This window comes from Mobula birostris, chromosome 4 (assembly GCF_030028105.1).
Source record: "Mobula birostris isolate sMobBir1 chromosome 4, sMobBir1.hap1, whole genome shotgun sequence".
In the NCBI taxonomy this organism is placed as follows: domain Eukaryota; kingdom Metazoa; phylum Chordata; class Chondrichthyes; order Myliobatiformes; family Myliobatidae; genus Mobula; species Mobula birostris.
The window spans coordinates 202,862,042-202,884,161 of record NC_092373.1 but is presented as its reverse complement, the minus strand read 5'-3'; the positions used below and the strand labels follow the sequence as shown (position 1 = coordinate 202,884,161).

Here is a 22,120-nt window from a genome sequence, read left to right as displayed (position 1 = left end):
CTGCCTTCTCCCCTTAAGCTTTGATGTCCCGACTAATCAAGAACCTATCAACCTCCTCTTTAAATATCCCCAGTGACATGGCCTCCACAGCTACCTGTGGCAATGAATTCCACAGATTCACCACCTTCTGGCTAAAGAAACTCCTCCTCATCTCTGTTCTAAAGGGACGTCCTTGTATTCTGAGGCTGTACCCTCTGATCCTAGACTCCCCCATTATCAGAAACATCCTCTCCGCAACCACTCTATCTTGCCCTTTCAATATTTGAGGCAGGTACAATAGGAGTATTGTATCTGGATAGGTACACGAATAAGGAAGGATTAGAGCAGGGGCTCCCAACCTGGGGTCCCCAGACCCCTTGCTTAATGATATTGATCCGTGGCATAAAGACATAAAAAAGGATGGGAACCCCTGATTTGGAGGGACATTGATCAAATACAGGTAACAGGACTCTCTTACTGAGCACCTCGGTCTGTATGGACTAAAGGACATTCTGAGGCGGTGCCCTGTGGTAATACAGTCTATATTAGCTCTGAAGGATATTTAATGCTTGCTGACCCTGCCCTGGGTATGTTTTATCCAGGTACAAGGTAAATGCTTAACATATTGTGAGTTTCTCCACTTCTGCAGGATGAAAATTTTGCACCGTAACTTCTGAGAGGCTGCATTGGTTTTGCCGGCTTACATAGAGCCAGACTTTACTTAGGACAGCAAACATAGAACAGTACAGCACAGGGCCTTTAGACCACGATGGTCAGTTTCATCTACAATGGGTTACAGGTGAACAGACTTATTGATGAACTCAAGAGATTCTACAGATACTAGAAATCGACAAAATGTTGGAGAAACTCAGAAGGTCAGACTGCATCGATGGAGGATAAGCTACAAAGCTACCTCTGACACCACCCCCCCATACTTTCCTCCAATCATCATAAAATTACGCCCCCTCGTATTTGCCATAAGGTATCACAGAAAATGTTCTACTTACGCTCTGGAGATCCTATGATGCAGCAGAAATGAAAGGGAGCAAACAATAATCAGAAATGAAATAAAATTCTGAATGAAAGAAAAAGCTTATTCATCATTTTTAATTTTCCTGAAAAATTACCAAAGCCCCCGTAACCCCTCAAGACATTTAACCTGCGCAGAGGTACCTGTCTTACCACAATTCATGCACAGGATGGCAGGGAGTGAGCAGTACAAGGTATTCACCAGGAACATGAAGCCAAACTAATGCAAATAGGGAGACTAACAAGATGCTGGAAGAACTCAGTGAGTCAGTCAGCATCTGTGGAAGGAAATGGACATTTGTCGTTTTGGGTTGAGAGCTTTTACCTGGACTCTACTGTTCGTAGATCTGCCGCAAAGCTTAGTGAGGGGGGAGAGTGGGAGGGGCAGGGAGCACTGGGCGATGAGAGGAAGATGGGGGGGGTGGGGGAAAAAGAAAATGGGCTGTATCTGACATAAGTTCAACACACAGTTGAAAACTCATATATCATTCTTAAAATTTACAGCGTGTTATAGCATGGAAACAGACTCTTCTGTCCATTTAGTCTGTGCCAGCCCAGTCTTCTACCTAGTCCCACCTGCCTATACCTGCACCTACACCATAGTCCTCCATAACTCTCTCTCATTCATGTACCTATCCAAATTTCTCTTAAATGTTGCAACTGAACCCACTCTCACCACTTCTGCTGGCAGCTCGCTCCACACTCTCGCAACCCAAATATTAAAAAACATAAGTAGAGTGGGCATGAAGAGGATGTTATCAATTTTGGGAGAGCCCTGAACTGGAGGGAACAGCCTCAGAATAGAAGGACTGCCCCTTTAGGACGCAAATGAGGAGGAATTTCGTTAGCCAGAAGGCATTGCCATGGACAGCTGTGGATGCTCAGTCATTGGGTATATTTAACGTAGAGGTTGATAGGTTCTTGATAGTCAGGGTATCAAAAGTTGTGGAGAAAAGGCAAGAGAATAGTGTTGAGAGGGAAAATAAATCAGCAATGATCAAATGGCGGAGCAGTCTTGATGGGCCGAATAGCCTAATTCTGCTCCTGTGTCTCATTGCCACCTTCTGAGTGAAGAAGGTCCCCCTCAGATTTTCTTTAAATATTTCACTCCTGAAACCTATTTCCTCCAGTTCTATACCCATCCAACCTGAGGGCAGAAAGCCTGTCCTCGACTCCCTGTTTGGTTTCACATCCTTGAATCCCTCTCTGTAATCTCCTGTCCTGCAACACCGTTGAGAAGACTACACTCTAACTTTAGCCTCTTCTGCAGCCTAGGTTTAACAGCCTCTCTGCTGAGACTACCATACACTTGTCTCTGTGTCTTTTTTATGCACCAGTGTCATGATTTTGCACAACTTTTGTTTTGTCTCTCTCTTCACTGTCTTGTTGTGTGTATTTTTTAGTGAATACTATTGCTTTTCTGTTTTGTGAATGCCTGCAAGGAGATGGATCTCAAGATTGTATTTGATAACATGTACACGATTGTATATGTATATGCAAGATGGCTCCAGTGACCATCGCAACTAATGATGTCCTCCAGATAGTTCACAAAACGACTTCTTCTCCTTCTTCTTTGAAATATACTTCGACCACTAATCTGCGTGCGACTGGAGCCTACAATTTACATTTTGATAATGTGTTTTTGGGTCGACTGAGTGACCTCACAGTTTAGCTGTCTCTAAGGGAATTTGGCAGTGTCGAGAGCAAGACTGAGAATCAAGTGTGCAGCCCAAAGGCGGAGCGCAAACACACGATTGGCTCCATTACCCGATGATCTCGCTGACTAAAGTACAAGCAAGATTGAAATCAACAAGGACAAGAGCGGAAAGCTTGTGTTTCACTAGTCTCCCTCCCTCTCTCTCTTTCGCTCATTGCTACTGGAGGAAGGTGCTGGAGTCTTGGGTCTTGGGCAGGGTTCGTGGATTGGATTCATTTTTTGAGGGCTCTGCAGTTTATGTTACCTGTGCTTCTGGTTTCTGGTTACTCCTTTTTTTTTGTTGGTATTTTGTGTGATTTTGATCGGGATTCTTTGACGCACACTGGCTCTGCGGCCTGCAGTCAACAAACAACACAGCGCTAAATTGAACTGTACTGAACTGAACAGTCCCGGACTGTTTCGAGGACTCTGTGGTTTGATGTTTAATCGTCAAGGTATTATTCACTCATTTTTTGCTGTTTGTGCGATCTGCCCTTTATTTTGTGTATAGGGTGTTTGACGTTTCTTTTGAACGGGTTCGACGGTGTTTCTTTGTTTTGTGGCTGCCTGCAGGAAGACAACTCTCAGGGTTGTATACTGCATGCATACTTTGGTAATAAATGTACTTTGACTCTTTGATATACATACTTTGAAAGTAAATTTGAACTTCAGACTTGTTGGATTTATGCATAATTTATGTTCTAGAACATAGAACATAGAACAGTACAGCACAGGAACAGGCCAACTGGCCCACAATGTTGTGCTGAACCAGCTAAAAAGGAAATCAAAAACACCCAAACACTAATCCCTCCTACCTACACCATGTCCATATCCCTTCAGCTTCCTTACATCCATGTGCCTATCCAAACATCTTTTAAAAGCCTCTAATGTATTTGCCTCTACAACCATACCAGGCAACACGTTCCAGGCATCCACCAGTCTCTGAGTAAAAAACCTACCTCTCACATCCCCCTTGAACCTACCCCTCTCACCTTCAATGCATACCCTCTGGTATTAGACATTTCAACCCTGGTAAACAGATACTCTCTGTCTACTCTATCTATGCCTCTTATATTCTTGTAAACATCTATCAGATTTCCCCTCAGCCTCCAGCACTTCAGAGAAAACAACCCAAGATAATGAGCCTCTAGTGACAGCACCTGCCCTCTAAACCAGACAGCATCCTGGTGAACCTCTTCTGCACCCTCTCCAAAACCTCAACATCCTTCCTACAGTGGGGCGACCAGAACTGTATGCAGCACTCTAGATGCAGCCTAACCAGAGTTTTATAAAGTTTCAATATAACCTCTTGACTTTTGAACTCAATGCCTCGACTAATAAAAGCAAGTATTCAATAAACCTCTTTAACCACCTTATCGACCTGTGTAGCCACTTGTAAGGAGCATGAACTTGGATCTGCTGAGCAACACTGTTAATAATCTTGCCCTTAACAACGTAATGTCTCCTTGCACTTGCCCTACCAAGGTGTAACACCTCACTTTTATCTGGGTTAAACTCCATCTACAGTACAATCCCAGTGTAATTGCACCCTATTCCTAATTTCTACCCAAATGGACCCAGTGTCTGACCCCTCCATTATGTCTCCCCTGAGTGCAGCTGTGATATTGTCCCTGATTAGTAGTGCAACTCTCTCTGCCCTCTTTTACCTCCTTCTCTATCACTTTTAAAACTTCAAAAACCTGGTACATTAACCACCCATTTCTGCCCCCCCTTCAACCAAGTTTCAGTAATGGCTACAACATCATAGTTCCGTGTATTGATCCGTGTTCTAAGTTCATCACCCATACCCATACACTCCTAGCATTAAAATATATACACTATAATATGTGCCAGTGATGTTGCTGCAAGAAAGGTTTTCACTGTTCCTATAACTCACTGTACTTGTGCACATCACAATCAGCTCGAAATTATAAACACAAGAGGTTCTGCAGATGCTGGAAATCCACAGCAACACACACAAAATGCTGGAGGAGCTCAGGAGCTCAGCAGCTCAGGCAAAACAGCTGACATTTCGAGCTGGGACCTTTCATCAGGGCTCCTGAAAAACTCCCGATGACAATCCTGGTGAAGGGTCTTGAACCAAAATATCAACTGTTGACTCATTTCCATAGATGCTGCCTGACTTACTGAGTTCCTCCAGCATTTTGTGTGCAGTCCACAATCTAAGATCTGAATTTTTTCTATCTCACTCCCACCATTGCTTTGAAACATGACTTAAGGTTGAGCTCTTTGCCGACTAGAAGGTGGTGAATCTGTGGAATTCATTGCCACAGACGGCTATGGAGGGCAAGTCAATGGGTATATTTAAAGCAGAGGCTGATAGGTTCTTGATTACTAAGGGCTTCAAATGTTATGGGGAGAAGGCAAGAGAATGGGATTGAGAGGGTAGTGAATCTGTGGCATTTATTGCCACAGATGGTTGTAGAGGCCAAGTCATTGGGCAGAAGTTGATAGGTTCTTGATTAGTCAGAGTTAAAGGGAGAAGGCAGGAAAATGGGGTCGAGAAGGATAATAAATCAGCCATGATGGAATAGTGGAGCAGACTCGATGGGCCCAATGGTTGGATTCTGCTCATGTCTTTTGGTATTACAATCTTCCACTGTTACAGTGAAAATATTATCTACTCTATTCCTTATGACGAGACGAAACTGAAAGTTGTTCGTCTGGTTCAGGCTTCATAACTTTTGCCATCAACAGTCCAAGCATTTACTGTGTTGAAGCGTATTCTGTTGTCATGAAGTCATGGAATTGGATAGCACAGAGAAAGGCCCTTCAGCCCAAATGGTCCACGACAACCAAGTTATCTACTTAAACTAGACACATTGCCCTGAATTTGGCCATAAAGCTTTCATATCCATGCTCCTGTCCAAATGTCTTTTAACACTGCAATTGTACCCATCTTTACCACTCCTCTGGCAGCTTGTTTCATATACCCACATCCCTCCGTGTGACAGCTGCTCCTTCGATTAATTTTTTGATCTTACCGCTTGCACCTCAATCTATGTCACAGAACATACAACATATAACATAGAACAGTACAGGCACCTTAGCCCCGCATGTTGTACAGATCCATTAAGCTTCCACAGATGCTGCCTGACCTGCTGAGTCCCTCCAGCATGTTGTAAGTGTTCCTTTGACCCCAGCATCTGCAGATTATTTTGTGTCCTAAATGTCCCTAATGTACCTGCTTCAACCACCAGCCCTGGCAGGCTGTTCCATGTACCTATCGCTCTATATACAAAACCTACCACTGACATCCATCCTATACTTTCCTACTTAAAATTATGCCACCTCGTATAGCCGTTTCTGCCCTGGGGAAAAAGTCTCTGATTGTCCATTCTACTTATGATTCTGTCCTGTCAACTCTCTCCTTGCTACTGCCATCAGGCAGAAGGGATAGGAATCTTAGGACCCTCACCACCAGGTTCAGGAACAGTTATTACCCTACAACTATCAGGTTCCTGAACCAGCGTGGATAACATCACTCACCTCAACACTGAACTGATTCCACAACTTACAGACTCACTTTTAAGGACTTGAGTATTATTTATTTACTGTTTTAATTATTTGCATGGTTTGCCTGCTTTTGCCCACTAGATGTTTGTCAGTCTTTGGTATTTATAAATTCTAATGTTTATATCTTTATTTTCCTGTAAATGCCTGGAAGCAAATGTATCGCAGGGTTGAATATGATGACATAGTCATAGTGATAGTCATACTTTATTGATCCCGGGGGAAATTGGTTTTCGTTACAGTTGCACCATAAATAATTAAATAGTAATAAAACCATAAATAATTAAATAGTAATATGTAAATTATGCCAGGAAATAAGTCCAGGACCAGCCTATTGGCTCAGGGTGTCTGACCCTCCAAGGGAGGAGTTGTAAAGTTTGATGGCCACAGGTAGAAATGACTTCCTATGACGCTCTGTGTTGCATCTCGGTGGAATGAGTCTCTGGCTGAATGTACTCCTGTGCCCAACCAGTACATTATGTAGTGGATGGGAGACATTGTCCAAGATGGCATGCAACTTGGACAGCATCCTCTTTTCAGACACCACCATGAGAGAGTCCAGTTCCATCCCCACAACATCACTGGCCTTATGAATGAGTTTGTTGATTCTGTTGGTGTCTGCTACCCTCAGCCTGCTGCCCCAGCACACAACAGTAAACATGATAGCACTGGCCACCACAGACTCGTAGAACATCCTCAGCATCGTCTGGCAGATGTTAAAGGACCTCAGTCTCCTCAGGAAATAGAGACGGCTCTGACCTTTCTTGTAGACAGCCTCAGTGTTCTTTGACCAGTCCAGTTTATTGTCAATTCGTATCCCCAGGTATTTGTAATCCTCCACCATGTCCACACTGACCCCCTGGATGGAAACAGGGGTCGCCGGTACCTTAGCTCTCCTCAGGTCTACCACCAGCTCCTTAGTCTTTTTCACATTAAGCTGCAGATAATTCTACATATACGTACTTTGATAATGAATTGACTTGAACTTTGACTAGTATCGTTGGTTTGCCCAACCCTGTGTTCATACTCTGCCTGTCATGATTTTATAAACTTTTACAAGGTCATCCTCAGCCTCCTATATTCCAAGGTAAAAAAAGTCCCAACCTATCCATATATCTCAAGCAATTCATATTGGGCCATGGCCAGACGGGGAGGGGCCAGGCTGTGTAACCTTTAGTCTAGTCTTTCGCACAACGCTCCAACACCAGTCACAAGGAACCCCAAACCCAGAGTAATGCACTTACTTCTCCAACAGAGTGAGCGCTGTAGTTGGGTTCACCCGCAAGTACTTGCAGCCGGGCTGCCCGTAATCGGCCAGGTACGTTGACCAGTCCCACTGGGTGAAGAGGTCCAGAAGCTGTGGAAGAAAATTGGTACAGAGGGTTACAATGAAGGCACAGGGTTTGGTGACCACAGTCGGCACCGAAGAAAAATCTCAGATGCCAACAAAGAGGTGTACAAGAGTGAGATACTTAGTTTTGTCGAGTCTGGTGGTGTCACAGCAACACCAACCTCACACTCAGTGTCGGTAAGACCAAGGATTTTATTGTGGATCTCTGTGCAGACGTGCTCGATGCTGGGGAGGGCTTTACCCGTGATGGACTGGTCCGTATCCACTACTGTTTGTAGGATTTTCCATTCAAGGGCTTTGGACTGGGCCATTTCTACTACATAAGCAGCATTGTTCTATAGACCTCCACCACCACCCTGGCAGGCTGGATTTAAAACTGTAATTGGTTCATTATTGTAATATGCCCAAGATACTTGTCTTGCATACCGTCCATACATATCAGATCGTTACACAGCACATTGAACTTAAATAAGGTAAAATGATAACAGAATGCAGAATAAAGTGTATAGAGAAAGTGCAGAGCAGGTGGACAATATGATGCAAGATCATAACAAGGTAGATTGTGAGGTCAAGAGTCCATCTTATCCTTCCCTTTCAAGAGTCTGATAAGAAGCTGTCCCTGAGCTTGGTGATACGTTCTTTCAGTCTTTTCTAACTTTTCCCTGATGAGGGGGGGAGAAGAGAGATAAATAAGTAATAAATATTGAGAACATGAGATGAAGTTCTTTTAAGTGAATCATGGTGGCTGCTTCTCTGAGGCAGTGCGAAATAGTGAGAGACAGCACAAGCGGGTGGAAGTCACAAACAGATTCTTTCCCACTGAAAACCAGACTGACAAGTCATGCTCCTTACTGCTTGTGGCCAAATGCTACTGTGCACAGCATACCTGGCAGTCCAAGGTGACAGAATGAGATTGACTACCAGCCAACATAACCACAATCATGTGGAATGTACAGCAGGGGAACATTCCACCCAACGTCATGGACGCAAAGGTTGTGGAGTCTAACCAGCGTGGATAACTTCACTCACCTCAACACTGAACTGACTCCATGACCTACAGACTCATTTCCAATGTCTCTACAATTCAGTATTATTTACTTATTGACTTATATTGATTATTTGCATGATTTGTCCTCTTTGCTAGGTGGCGGGGTGGAGATACGTCTCTACCAAAGGAAGTGTAAGGCACTCATTCCCTCTGCTAGCCTACAGGTCACCCTTGGGCAAGGTGTATCACCTGCTTAGCAACTCCCCCCCCCCCCACCCCCAGTCAGTCACTTGAAGCCATGGGACTAGCTGGTGCGTATCACAAGTCCTGGTCATGCAACCACCGATGCCAGGCAGAGAATCTCTGAAGAGTACTGATAATGGTTGGGGGCATAGTTTCCTCTAAGCTGCACGCGCACACACGTTTTTGAACCAGCGCACAAAAGGTTAGTTACCTAAAATAATGTAGTAATTAATAATTATACTTATTGAAAATAATCTTTCAGCTAACTGTTTCTGTTAACTAGTTAGTTGGTTTTTCAAATACCACAATGCACGTCACTAATTTACGTCATCTCACCTATCCTGTTCCGGTTTGTACAGCTGCATCACGGCGGCAGCCATGTGTGGCGGACAGTGTTCATATTGTAAAGTTTACAAAGATCTGTTTCAAGTCTTGTAGATAGCTTACTAAGTTTTTATTGGAAGAAAGTATTGATTCACTATGTTGAATTCAAAAGAAGCGAAGGGTGTGAAGCGCCAAAGAACTGCAAATTTGTTTAAAGTTGAATGGCTTAACAAAATAGTGGAAACTGCTACAATGAAAGCTCATGAGGTCATGAATGTTCAGCCACGAGAAATATTTATGTATGATTCGGAAATTGGAGTTATCTGTTTGTATTGTCGTGATGTGAAAGTTGCTGGAGAATTTGCTACTGGAAAGAAGTGGGATGATATTTGGAAACTTGACTTTTTGAAGCGTCATTTGGCAAGTAAATCACATTTAGACAGTGTACAAAAGCTTAGACAACAGTACTCGTCATTACCCGTTACAGGAGTGCTACGCATGTTACCGTTGAGTGCACATGAGCGAGAGTGAAAATGATCAAACCCAGAGGAGGTCAAAGTTGAGGGTTGAGGTACAAGAATGGCCAGCTTTTGATTTCTCCGCAATTGCAGATTGTGACTTCACATTTGGCGATGAACAAGTTAATGCCTTATGTCTAAAATATTATGATTTTCTGGCTGAAAATATTGCAATAGATAGTTTAATGATTTCAAATTTTTCGTGCAAGAAAAAATTAAATCCAAACCGATTTCAAACTGCTCAAATGGTGGCATTTGTACTTCAAAATGAACAGCTTTGCGACCTTGCACAGTTGATGGACATTGGGGGAACCTTTCTTGCATCTAGTGTGGACTGTGAGCGAGGTTTTAGCCTAATGAATCAACTCAAAAACAAGCCGAGAAACCCTTTAGGTGAATTTCATTTGGATATGTTAATAAGAATCAAAAGCTATCAATTGGATGGAAGTTCTATTAGTACAAATAGAGTTTACAAAGAATGGGTAAATGCCAAAGACAGGAGAGAGAAAAAAATAACTTTGTGACTGAAATATGTATGTTATTTTGTTGTTATTCTGTGCAGTTTTTATGTCAAATATTTTGTAAACTTACATAAACTGTGCCATGTGTGTATTCAATGCACACATACTTCTGTCACAGGAAAAAAATTTGCACATCATAATATTTTTGCGCACACTACTACAAATTAGAAGGAACATTGATTGGGGGTCACACGTCTTGTAAAGACACTTCCCAGAAGAGGGAAGTGGCAAACCACTTCTCTAGAAAAATCTGTAAGAACAATCCTGGTCATGAAAAAACCATGATCGCCCACGTTATATGACACAGCACACAATGAACGCGAATGTCTTCATTGCACTGAGGATGTTTGTCAGTCGGTTTGTCGAATTAGTAAGGATGTTAAAAGTTACAGGGAGAAGCCTGGAGAATGAGATTTAGAGAGAAAATAAATCAGCCATGATGGAATGGTGGAACAGACTCGATGGGCCAAGTGGCCTCGTTCAGCTCCCTGTCTTATATTAAGTATCATTTTTCATATACTTGACTGTATTCCTTTATCTTCCTGTAAATATCTCCAAGAAAATTAACCTCAGGATAGTGACATACATGTACCTATGATAATAAATTTAATTTGAACTTTGAACTTCCAGTACAGCAGCTGGGTTCCAGTGCAAGGTGTTCACCCTCACCCTGAACCTTTCGGTTGCCTTTTCCTAGAGTGAACATTGCCTGTTTATTAATATCCTAACTGATTGCATCACAACCCGGTATCCTAGCTACCCTTTACACCATTAGCTCTCAGGTCTTCCAGCTCTGGCAGTGTTCAGGGCTTCCTTCATCATGCCAGTAGCTTCCTCTCGGTTTCCACTACTATCAGTCATACAAGTCCCAGATGGAGACTCAGGAATACCATCGCACTCAGATGTAGAAGGATTCTTCATTGCTATTTCCGTATCAACTTTGTTTTACCTGTCGGGGTTGTTAGCCTTGAGCTGAACCCTGAATTTGGAGGACCGCTGGATCCTTTGACCTGTTTGTCACGGATGACCTTACGAAGAGCTAAAGCGTCAAGCTCTGAGCAAAAGATTTGGGAATGGTGAGCGGGGAGTGCCATGGGAGGGGTGTGGGACAGGTGGCAGGGAAGGTGTGCCAGTGGCAGGGGATGTCACTGGTACAGACACATCCAGTTCTGAGACACCAAGCATGAGGCAAGGTCATTTGATTCCAAACAATTGAGTTTTTGATCATTACAGAATGTCTCTCTCCCCTCTCCCTTTCCCTTTCCCCAACATTGGGCCCCCTCTCCCTATCCCCTTCCTACTTTCAGTCCCCAATAAAGACCCATATCAGAATCAGGTTTATCATCACTCACATATGTCATGAATTTTTTTTTGTGTGGTAGCAGTACAGTCCAAGACATAAAATCACAACAGAACTGTGCAAAAGTCTTAAGCATCCTAGCTATACATACTGTACGTGCCTTAGACTTTTGCACAGTACCGTATGTCCATATCAAATGTTGCTTCTAAAACCTGCCTTCTCCAAAGGTATAGTCATGTCACAAAGCTCTGTTGTGGCTGAACAGATTATGCAATCCTTTGCACTGTACAGTACATATAACAAATATGTATTTCTTAATGTAATTGATTGTTTTTTATGTATTGCATTGTACTGCTGCCGCAAACCAACAAATTGTCAGTGATTATAAACCCGATTCTGAATGTGATTCTAACATTTACACAACCTCTATTAGAATCACTGACTCTAGCTTCATTCCAGCCTGTGTTGATTTGCTACACGTTTCTCCTAATCACCAAAGAACGTGAAGGAGATATGAAGATTGTCCAGCTGTGGGAATCCCTGACCGTTTCACGGCAGTGCGAGGGTAACATAACCTCCTTCAAAAATATTCCTACTGCGTGAAGCCCTTCCAGCTTCCACAAGGAACAGGTCACGGCTTGCCGAGATGAGGACAGTTCTAAGAACACCCATGAAGCTGTCCTTCATCCAGGACAGGCAGGGTCCTGCTCCCCAACACCCAGAAAACAAAAAGAACAACACACACACAAAATGCTGGAGGGACTCAGCAGGTCAGGCAGCATCTATGGAGGGGAATCGACGTTTCAGGTTGAGATCCTTGATCAGGATATGATGAAGTGATATGAGGCTTGATGCAGGGGCTTGGCCCGAATGCCCACTGTTCGTTCCCCTCCATAGATGCTGCCTGACCTGCTGAGTTCCTCCAGCATTTTGTGTGTGTTGCTCTGGATTTCCAGCATCTGCAGAATCTCTTGCGTTTCCAAAAGGAGCTCAGATAATTAATTGAGGCTGTTTGCCAATTATTACAGGAAATACAGCGATTGGGGGAGCATAGAAAATAATGGAATGGGAGACTATTCAGCCCATCATGCCTTACCAGGGGTCATTGTGACAGAGAGCACTCAGTAAACAAACACCTTACACACATGCATTCACTCATACACAAATATTGCCCTGTCATTCTGTTGACATTGTGGTGAGTGTAACAGTTCAATGTCTTCCCCCGTATACACAATATTCATTGCTGCATACATTCAGAGTCAGGCACCAAATTTTAGTTTAATTCTAAACTGAGTTGATGCGCTTAGGATGGCTTTATGGTGCCTTTCCCGCCATACACAGTTGAATATTCTATTTCTTTACTCATGGGATGTGTAAATGCATATACATTGTTTGTATACTGTATTTAATCTAGTTACTTCTGTTTATTTTGCAATATAAATGTAACTACATTGTGGGGTGTATCATATTCTAATTCATGTGTAGACTTAAATTAACTTTGTTGGAAATTAAAGATGGTATGTCCTGGTGTTTACAAAAAAGGAGCTCTTTGCTCTCATTAAGGGAGAGATCGGGGCTGCAGATAAGAATAAGTACAGAGCTTTTATTGTGTTTACTTGTAAACACTTCTTCAGCCGGCAGCTCCATCACCCCCAAAAGGAAGGACAGCACGTTTGACTGTGAGCTTCCTGGTCTCTATCTTGCTGTCTGTCATTTTTGTGTTCTTTTAGAGGATCTCTGTTTCACAGCGTTCATTGACTCATGCACACAATGGCAAAGATATCAGACCCTTGGTCTGCACGGCAGCAATGCCACCTGGCCTACATATCCGAGTTCACAACTGACCACAGTCTGATAAAATCACTAAGCAATTACCATCAACAGATCACTTGCAATACCAGAGGAAACAACACACTGGGACCATTGCTACACCACCATTAAGAATGCCTACCGTGCTATTCCACACCCTCACTTCAGGAAGTCTGATCATCCAGCTGTACTTCTACTCCCTGAGTAAAGGCAGAGACTGAAGACTGCAGCACGAGTAGTGAGGACTAAGCAGATATGGACAAGGGAAGCACAGGAGCGCCTACAGGACTGCTTTGAATCGGTGGACTAGACTGTATTCAGGGATTCATCTTCGAACTTGGATGAGTATGCTGTAATTGTTACCAACTTCATTAAAACCTGTGTGGATCCAGAAGACATGAGGTTGCCTTGGCAGTCAAAGTGAAGGATAATCCAAACAGCTTTTACAAGTATATTAAGAGCAAAAGGATTGTAAGGGATAAAATTGGTCCTCTTGAAGATCAGAGTGGTCGACTTTGTGCGGAACCAAAGGAAATGGGGGAGATCTTAAATAGGTTTTTTGCGTCTGTATTTACTAAGGAAACTGGCATGAAATCTATGGAATTGAGGGAATCAAGTAGTGAGACCATGGAAACTGTACAGATTGAAAAGGAGGAGGTGCTTGCTGTCTTGAAGAAAATTAAAGTGGATAAATCCCCGGGACCTGACAGAGTGTTCCCTCGGACCTTGAAGGAGACTAGTGTTGAAATTGCGGGGGCCCTGGCAGAAATATTTAAAATGTTGCTGTCTACGGGTGAAGTGCCGGAGGATTGGAGAGTGGTTCATGTTGTTCCGTTGTTTAAAAAAGGATCGAAAAGTAATCCGGGAAATTATAGGCCGGTGAGTTTAACGTCAGTAGTAGTTAAGTTATTGGAGGGAGTACTAAGAGACAGAACCTACAAGCATTTGGATAGACAGGGGCTTATTAGGGAGTCAACATGGCTTTGTGCGTGGTAGGTCATGTTTGACCAATCTGTTGGAGTTTTTCGAGGAGGTTACCAGGAAAGTGGATGAAGGAAAGGCAGTGGATATTGTCTACATGGACTTCAGTAAGGCCTTTGACAAGGTCCCTCATGGGAGGTTAGTTAGGAAAATTCAGTCGCTAGGTATACATGGAGAGGTGGTAAATTGGATTAGACATTGGCTCAATGGAAGAAGCCAGAGAGTGGTGGTAGAGAATTGCTTCTCTGAGTGGAGGCCTGTGACTAGTGGTGTGCCACAAGGATCAGTGCTGGGTCCATTGTTATTTGTCATCTATATCAATGATCTGAGTGATAATGTGGTAAATTGGATCAGCAAGTTTGCTGATGATACAAAGATTGGAGGTGTAGTAGACAGTGAGGAAGGTTTTCAGAGCCTGCAGAGGGACTTGGACCAGCTGGAAAAATGGGCTGAAAAATGGCAGATGGAGTTTAATACTGACAAGTGTGAGGTATTGCACGTTGGAAGGACAAACCAACGTAGAACATACAGGGTTGATGGTAAGGCACTGATGAGTGCAGTGGAACAGAGGGATCTGGGAATACAGATACAAAATTCCCTAAAAGTGTCGTCACAGGTAGATAGGGTCGTAAAGAGAGCTTTTGGTACATTGGCCTTTATTATTCGAAGTATTGAGTATAAGAGCTGGAATGTTATGAAGAGGTTGTATAAGGCATTGGTGAGGCCGAATCTGGAGTATTGTGTTCAGTTTTGGTCACCAAATTACAGGAAGGATATAAATAAGGTTGAAAGAGTGCAGAGAAGGCTTACAAGGATGTTGCCGGGACTTGAGAAACTCAGTTACAGAGAAAGGTTGAATAGGTTAGGACTTTATTCCCTGGAGCGTAGAAGAATGAGGGGAGATTTGATAGAGGTATATAAAATTATGATGGGTATAGATAGAGTGAATGCAAGCAGGCTTTTTCCACTGAGGCAAGGGGAGAAAAAAACCAGAGGACATGGGTTAAGGGTGAGGGGGGAAAAGTTTAAAGGGAACATTAGGGGGGGCTTCTTCACACAGAGAGTGGTGGGAGTATGGAATGAGCTGCCAGATGAGGTGGTAAATGCGGGTTCTTTCTTAACATGTAAGATTAAATTGGACAGATACATGGATGGGAGGTGTATGGAGGGATATGGTCCATGTGCAGGTCAGTGGGACTAGGCAGAAAATGGTTCGGCACAGCCAAGAAGGGCCAAAGGGCCTGTTTCTGTGCTGTAGTTTCTATGGTTCTATGGTTCTATGGACGAGTGTGTGCCTGCAAAGACTTACTGTACATTCCCAAACCAAAAGCCGTGGATGAACCAGGAGGTACATTGTCTGCTGAAGACTAGATCTCTGGCATTCAGGTATGGCGACCCAGGCCTGTACCAGAAAACGAAGTATGATTTGCAGAGGGCTATTTCAAGGGTGAAGAGACAATTTCAAACAAGTTAGAGGTGACATCAGATGTACAACAACTCTGGCAGGGTTTGCAAGACATTACTTCCTACAAAGCGAAACCCAATAGTATGAATGGCAATGATGCTTCACTACCAGATGAACTCAATGCCTTCTGTGCACTCTTTGAAAGGGAGAACACAACTACAGCTGTGAAGATCCCTGCTGCACCTGATGACCATGTGATCTCTGTCTCAGAGGCCGATGTTAAGCAGTCCTTAAAGAGAGTGAACCCTTGCAAGGTGGAAGGTCCCGATGGAGTACCTGGTAAGGCTCTGAAAACCTGTGCCAACCAACTAGAGGGAGTATTCAAGGACATTTTCAACCTCTCACTGCTATGGACGGAAATTCCCACTTGCTTCAAAAAGGCAACAATTATACCACTGCCTAAGAAGAACAATCCGAACTTCCTTAATGACTATCGCCCGCTAGCACTCACATTGACAGTGAAGAAATGCTTTGAGAGGTTGGTCATGACTAGACTGACCTCCTGCCTCAGCAAGGACCTGGACCCATTGCAATATGCCTATCACCACAATAGGTCAACGGCAGATGTAATCTCAATGGCTCTCCGCACGGCTTTAGACCACCTGGCCAACACAAGGATAGTAAGGGACAAAATTGGTCCCCTCGAAGATCAAAGCAGACATCTATATGTGGAGCCTCACGAGATGGGGGAGATCTCAAACAATTTTTTTGCATCAGTATTTACTCAGGAAACTGGCATAGCATATATGGAAGGAAGGGAAACAAGCAGCAGTGTCACATAGAGATTAAAGAGGAGGAGGTGCTTGCTGCCTTACAGCGAATAAAGGTAGATAAATCCCCCGGGCCTGACATGATATTTCCTCGGACCTTGAAAAAGACTAGTGTAGGAATTGCAGGGGCCCCGGCAGAAATATTTAAAATGTCCTTAGCCACGGGTATGGTGCCGGAGGATTAGAGGGTAGCTCATGTTGTTCCGTTGTTTAAAAAAGGCTCCAAAAGTAAACCAGGTAATTACAGCTCAGTGAGCCTGACATCAGTAGTAGGTAAATTATTGGAAAGTGTTCTGAGAGATCGGATATACAAATATTTGGACAGCCAAAGGCTGATTAAAGATAGTCAGCATGGCTTTGTGCGTGGTAGATCATGTTTAATGAATCTTGTAGAGTTTTTCGAGGAGGTTACCAAGAAAGTAGACAAAAGAAAGGCTGTGGATGTTGTCTACATGGACTTTAGTAAGGCCTTTGACAAGGTCCCACGTGGGAGGTTAGTTCAGAAGGTTCAGACACTAGGTATCCATGGAGAGGTTGTAAACTGGATTCGAAATTGGCTGTGTGGGAGAAGACAGAGAGTGGTAGTGAATGATTGCTTCTCAGACCTGAGGTCTGTGACTAGTGGTGTGCCTCAGGGATCTATTCTGGGACCATTGTTGTTTGTTGTCTATATCAATGGTCTAGATGATAAGGTGGTAAAATGGATAAGCAAGTTTGCTGATGACACTAAGGTTGGAGGCATTGTGGACAGTGAGGAAGGCTTTCAAAGCTTATAGGGATCAGGACCAACTGTAAAAATGGGCCAGAAAATGGTAGATGGAATTTAATGCCGACAAGTATCAGGTGTTGCATTTTGGAAGGACAAATCAAGGTAGGACATACACAGTAAATGGTAGGGCACTGAGGAGTGTGGAGGAACAAAGGGATCTGGGAGTTCAGATACATAATTCCCCGAAAGTGGTATCACAAGTAGACAGGGTTGTAAAGAAGACTTTTGGCATCCTGGCATTCATAAATCAAATATTGAGTATAGGAGTTGGGATGTTATGGCGAAGTTTTATAAGACCTTGATGAGGCCAAATTTGGAGTATTGTGTACAGTTCTGGTCACCTAACTATAGGAAGGATATCAGTAAGATTGAAAGAGTGCAGAGAAGATTTACTAGGATGTTGCCGGGTCTTCAGGAGTTGAGTTACAGGGAAAGATTGAACAGGTTAGGACTTTATTCCTTGGAGCATAGAAGAACGAGGGGAGATTTGATAGAGGTTTACAAAATAATGAGGGGTATAGACACAGTAAAAATGAATAGGCTCTTTCCACTTAGATTAGGAGAGATAAATACGAGAGGACATGGCTTTAGGGTGAAAGGGGAAAGGTTTAAGGGGAACTTCTTCACTCAGAGAGTGGTGGGAGTGTGGAATGAGCTGCCATCTGACGTGGTAAATGCAGGCTCACCCTTGAATTTTAAGAATAAATTGGATAGGTACATGGATGGGAGAGGTCTGGAGGGTTATGGACTGGATGCAGGTCAATGGGACTAGTGGAATAATGTTTCAGCACAGATTAGAAGGGCCAAATGGCCTGTTTTCTGTGCTGTAGTGTTCTATGGTTCTACAAACACCTATGTCAGGATGCTGTTCATCGACTATAGCTCAGCATTTAATACCATCGTTCCCACAATCCTGATTGAGAAGTTGCAGAACCTGGGCCTCTGTACCGCTCCCTGCAATTGGATCCTTGACTTCCTAACTGGAAGACCACAATCTGTGCAGATTGGTGATAACATACCTTCCTTGATGATGATCAACACTGGCGCACCTCAGGAGTGTGTGCTTAGCCCACTGCTCTACTCTCTATATACACATGACTGTGTGGCTAGACATAGCTCAAATGCCATCTGTAAATTTGCTGACAATAAAACCATTGTTGGTAGAATCTCAGGTGGTGATGAGAGGGCATACAGGGGTGAGATATTCCAACTAGTGGAGTGGTGCTGCAGCAACAAACTGGCTCTCAACGTCAGTAAGACGAAAGAGCTGATTGTGGACTTCAGGAAGGGTAAGATGAAGGAACACACACCAATCCTCATAGAGGGATCAGAAGAGGAGAGAGTGAACAGTTTTAAGTTCCCAGGTGTCAAGATCTCTGAGGATCTAACCTGGTCCCAAAATATCGATGTAGTTAAAAGAAGGCAAGACAGCGGCTATACTTCATTAGGAGTTTGAAAAGAAAATACACTCAAAATCTTCTACAGATGTACTGTGGAGAGCATTCTGACAGGCTGCATCACTGTCTGGTATGGGGGGGGCGAGGGGGCTACTGCACAGGACCGAAAGAAGCTGCAGAGGGTTGTAAATTTAGTCGGCTCCATCTTGGGTACTAGCCTACAAAGTACCCAGGACACCTTCAGGGAGTGGTGTCTCAGGAAGGCAGCGTCCATTATTAAGGACCTCCAGCACCCAGGGCATGCCCTTTTCTCACTGTTACCATCAGGTAGGAGGTACAGAAGCCTGAAGGCACTCACTCAGTGATTCAGGAACAGCTTCTTCCCCTCTGCCATCCGATTCCTAAATGGACATTGAAGCTTTGGACACTACCTCACTTTTTTTAATATACAGTATTTCTGTTTTTTGCACGTTTTTAAAAAAATTATTCAAAATACCTATAATGTAAATGATTTACTTATTTATTCATTGTTATTATTATTTTTATTTTTTTTCTCTTCTAGATTATGTATTGCATTGAACTGCTGCTGCTAAGTTAACAAATTTCACGTCACATGCCGGTGATAATAAACCTGATTCTGATTCTGAGATACAACATATAAAGAGGAAAAATAATGCTGTGGCTGATTGCCTCTCATGGCCAGCCGTTGAGGCCGTACACAAAGGGGTTGACTCTGCCAGCATGGCAGCCGACCAAGTTATTGACCCAGGGGTCCAGGCTTACCGAAAAGCAGTCATGGGCCTGCTGACATTAAGTTCGGAGAAGCTGGGGTTTCTCTCCTGTGCAATATCTCAGTGGTCACATTCGCCCCATTGTGCCCGCAAACTGGAGACACTCTGTTTTTGACTCCATATATGGCTGCTTACATCTGGGCCAGAAGGCCTCACAGAAACTGGTTCCACTAAACTTGTTTGGCACAGCCTCAGAAAGGACATACATGATTGGACTGCAGCCTGTGTGGATTGCCAGCAGGCAAAAATTAACTCTCATGTTCGGGTGCCATTGGTACCTTTTAAGGTCTCTGAGCAATGGTTTGACTATGTCAATATGGTCTTTTTGGGTCCTCTTCCCCCTCCCATGGTTTCATGTACCTCCTTACCATGGTGGACCGTACCACGAGGTGGCCAGAGGTTGTCCCTCTAGCATCAACAACAGTTGCAGGTTTGTCACCCTAGCTGATATTTCTTATGGCTATAGTTCTCAATTCATTTCACACCTCTGGGCTGCGATGGCCCAGAACCTTGGCATTAGGCTACATCACAACCTACCTGGGGGAAGCAACAGCGGCTGAGCCTTTGGCACTGAGTCTGGCCCTGTGGCTCAGAAAGGTAGGGAATTGAAGAGGATGGCAGCAGTATCAGGGGACTCTATAGTAAGGGGGACAGATTCTGTGGACACAAAAAAGAAACACGAATAGTAGTTTGTAATGTTTCTAAACACATCTACAATATCCTGAGATGGGAGGGTGAGCAGCCAGAAGTCGCGATACATATTAGTACCAATGACATGGACAGAAAAAGGGGGGAAGGTCCTGAAAACAGAATACAGGGAGTTAGGAAGGAAGATGAGAAGCAGGACCTCAAGGGTAGTAATCTCTGGATTACTGCCTGTGCCATGCTACAGTGGGGATAGGAACAGAATGAGGTGGCACATAAATGTGTGGCTGAAGAATTGGAGCAGGGGGAAGGAATTCAGATTTCTGGATAACCGGGACCTCTTCTGGGACAGGTGTGACCTTTACAAAAGGGAGGGGTTGCACTTGAATCTGAGGAGGACCAATATTCCTGCGGGCAGGTTTACTAGAGCTGTTGGGAGTAGTTTAAGCAAAAACGGAGTGGGATGGGAATGAGTATGATAGAGCTGAGGATGAGCCAGCAGGTTTACAAGTAGATGATGGGTGTAACATGAATGTAAGGAAGGACAGGTCAATAATTGGGTACAAATGCAGACAGAGCAAAGAGTTAAATTATACCACAAAGGCAAAAGTCAAAAGGGTGAAGAATGCAGGATTGAAGGTGCTGTATTTAAATACTTGTAGCATTCGGAATAAAGTGGACGAACTTGAGGTGCAATTAGAGATTGATCAGTATGACATTATGGGCATCACTGAGTCATGGCTGAAAAAATGCCATAGTCGGCAGCTTAACGTCAAAGGATATACTTTGTATTGAAAGGACAGGCAGGAAAGCATAGGCAGTGGTGTGACTCTGTTGGTAAGAGATGGGATTATATCTTTAGAAAGAGGTGACATGGGGTCAGAGAATGTTGAATCTTTGTGGATGGAGTGAAGAAACCCATTATGGGACTCAAATATAGGCAAGATGTGGGTTGAGATTGCAAAGGGAGCTGGAAAGGGCATGTTATAAGGGTAATGCCACAATTGTAATGGGGGACTTCAATATGCAAAGGGTTGGGAAAATCAGGCTGGTGTCGAATTGCAAGAGAGAGAATTTGTTGAATGCCTACAAGATGACTTTTTAGAATAGCTTGTGCTTGAGCTTACTTGGGAAAAGGCTATCTTAGAATGGGTGTTGTATAATAACGCAACCCTGATTAGGGAACATGACATAAAGGAATCCTTGGAAGTCAGTGATCATAATAAGATTGAATCCATGCTGCAATTTGAGAGGGAGAAGCATGAGTCACATGTATCAGTATCACAATAGAATAAAGGGAATTACAGAGGCATGAGAGAGGAGCTTGCCAAGGTGGATTGGAGGAAGATACTGACGGGGATGATGGCAAAGCAGAGATGGCTGAAGTTTCTGGGAATAGTTCACAAGGTGCAGGATAGATATGTCCCACAGAAGAAGAAGTTCTCAAATGGACGGACTAGGCAACCATGGCTGACAAGGGAAGTTAAGGACTGCATAAAAGCCAAGGAAAGGGCATATAAGATAGCAAAATCGAGTGGGAAGTTGGATGATTGGGAAGCTTTTAAAACCCAGCACAAGGCAACTGAAAAAGCACTAAGAAGGGAAAAGATGAAATATGAGGGCAAACTAGCCAATAATATATAAAGCAGGGTACTAAAAGTTTTTTTCAGTTATATAAAGAGTAAAAAGGAGGTGAGTTGATATTGGACCACTGGAAAATGATGCTGATGAGGTAGTAATGGGGGACAAAGAAATGGCAACTGAACTTCATGGGTACTTTACATCGGTTATCACTGTGGAAGACACTAGCAGTGTGCCAGAGGTCTGTGAGTGAAAGGGAGCAGGAGTGAGTGACATTACTAATACAAAGGAAAAGGGAGGGGAGGGAGGGAACATCGACTCAGACCATGAGGGGCCTGTGTCGGGCATTTTCATGCTTTACAAGGTGCAGATTGGAAGTCTGTGTGGGGCATCACTCCTCGCACAGGCTAGAGCAATGTGTGATTAAGT

At 43.6% G+C, this 22,120-nt stretch overlaps 1 protein-coding gene across 4 annotated transcripts in view; it reads right to left on the bottom strand.

The window, feature by feature from the left end:
- Nucleotides 1-22,120, bottom strand: part of LOC140196877 (exocyst complex component 6B-like) — an 877,039-nt gene that overhangs the window by 12,679 nt on the left and 842,240 nt on the right. For 3 of the 4 annotated variants that reach the window (XM_072256771.1, XM_072256773.1, XM_072256772.1), the window contains one exon: nt 7,483-7,595. In XM_072256771.1, coding sequence (XP_072112872.1) covers nt 7,483-7,595 — 113 coding nt within the window. Of the gene's footprint in view, nt 1-7,482; nt 7,596-20,032; nt 20,123-22,120 lie in introns of those variants that run through there. The other variant, XM_072256776.1, reaches the window with a different exon arrangement.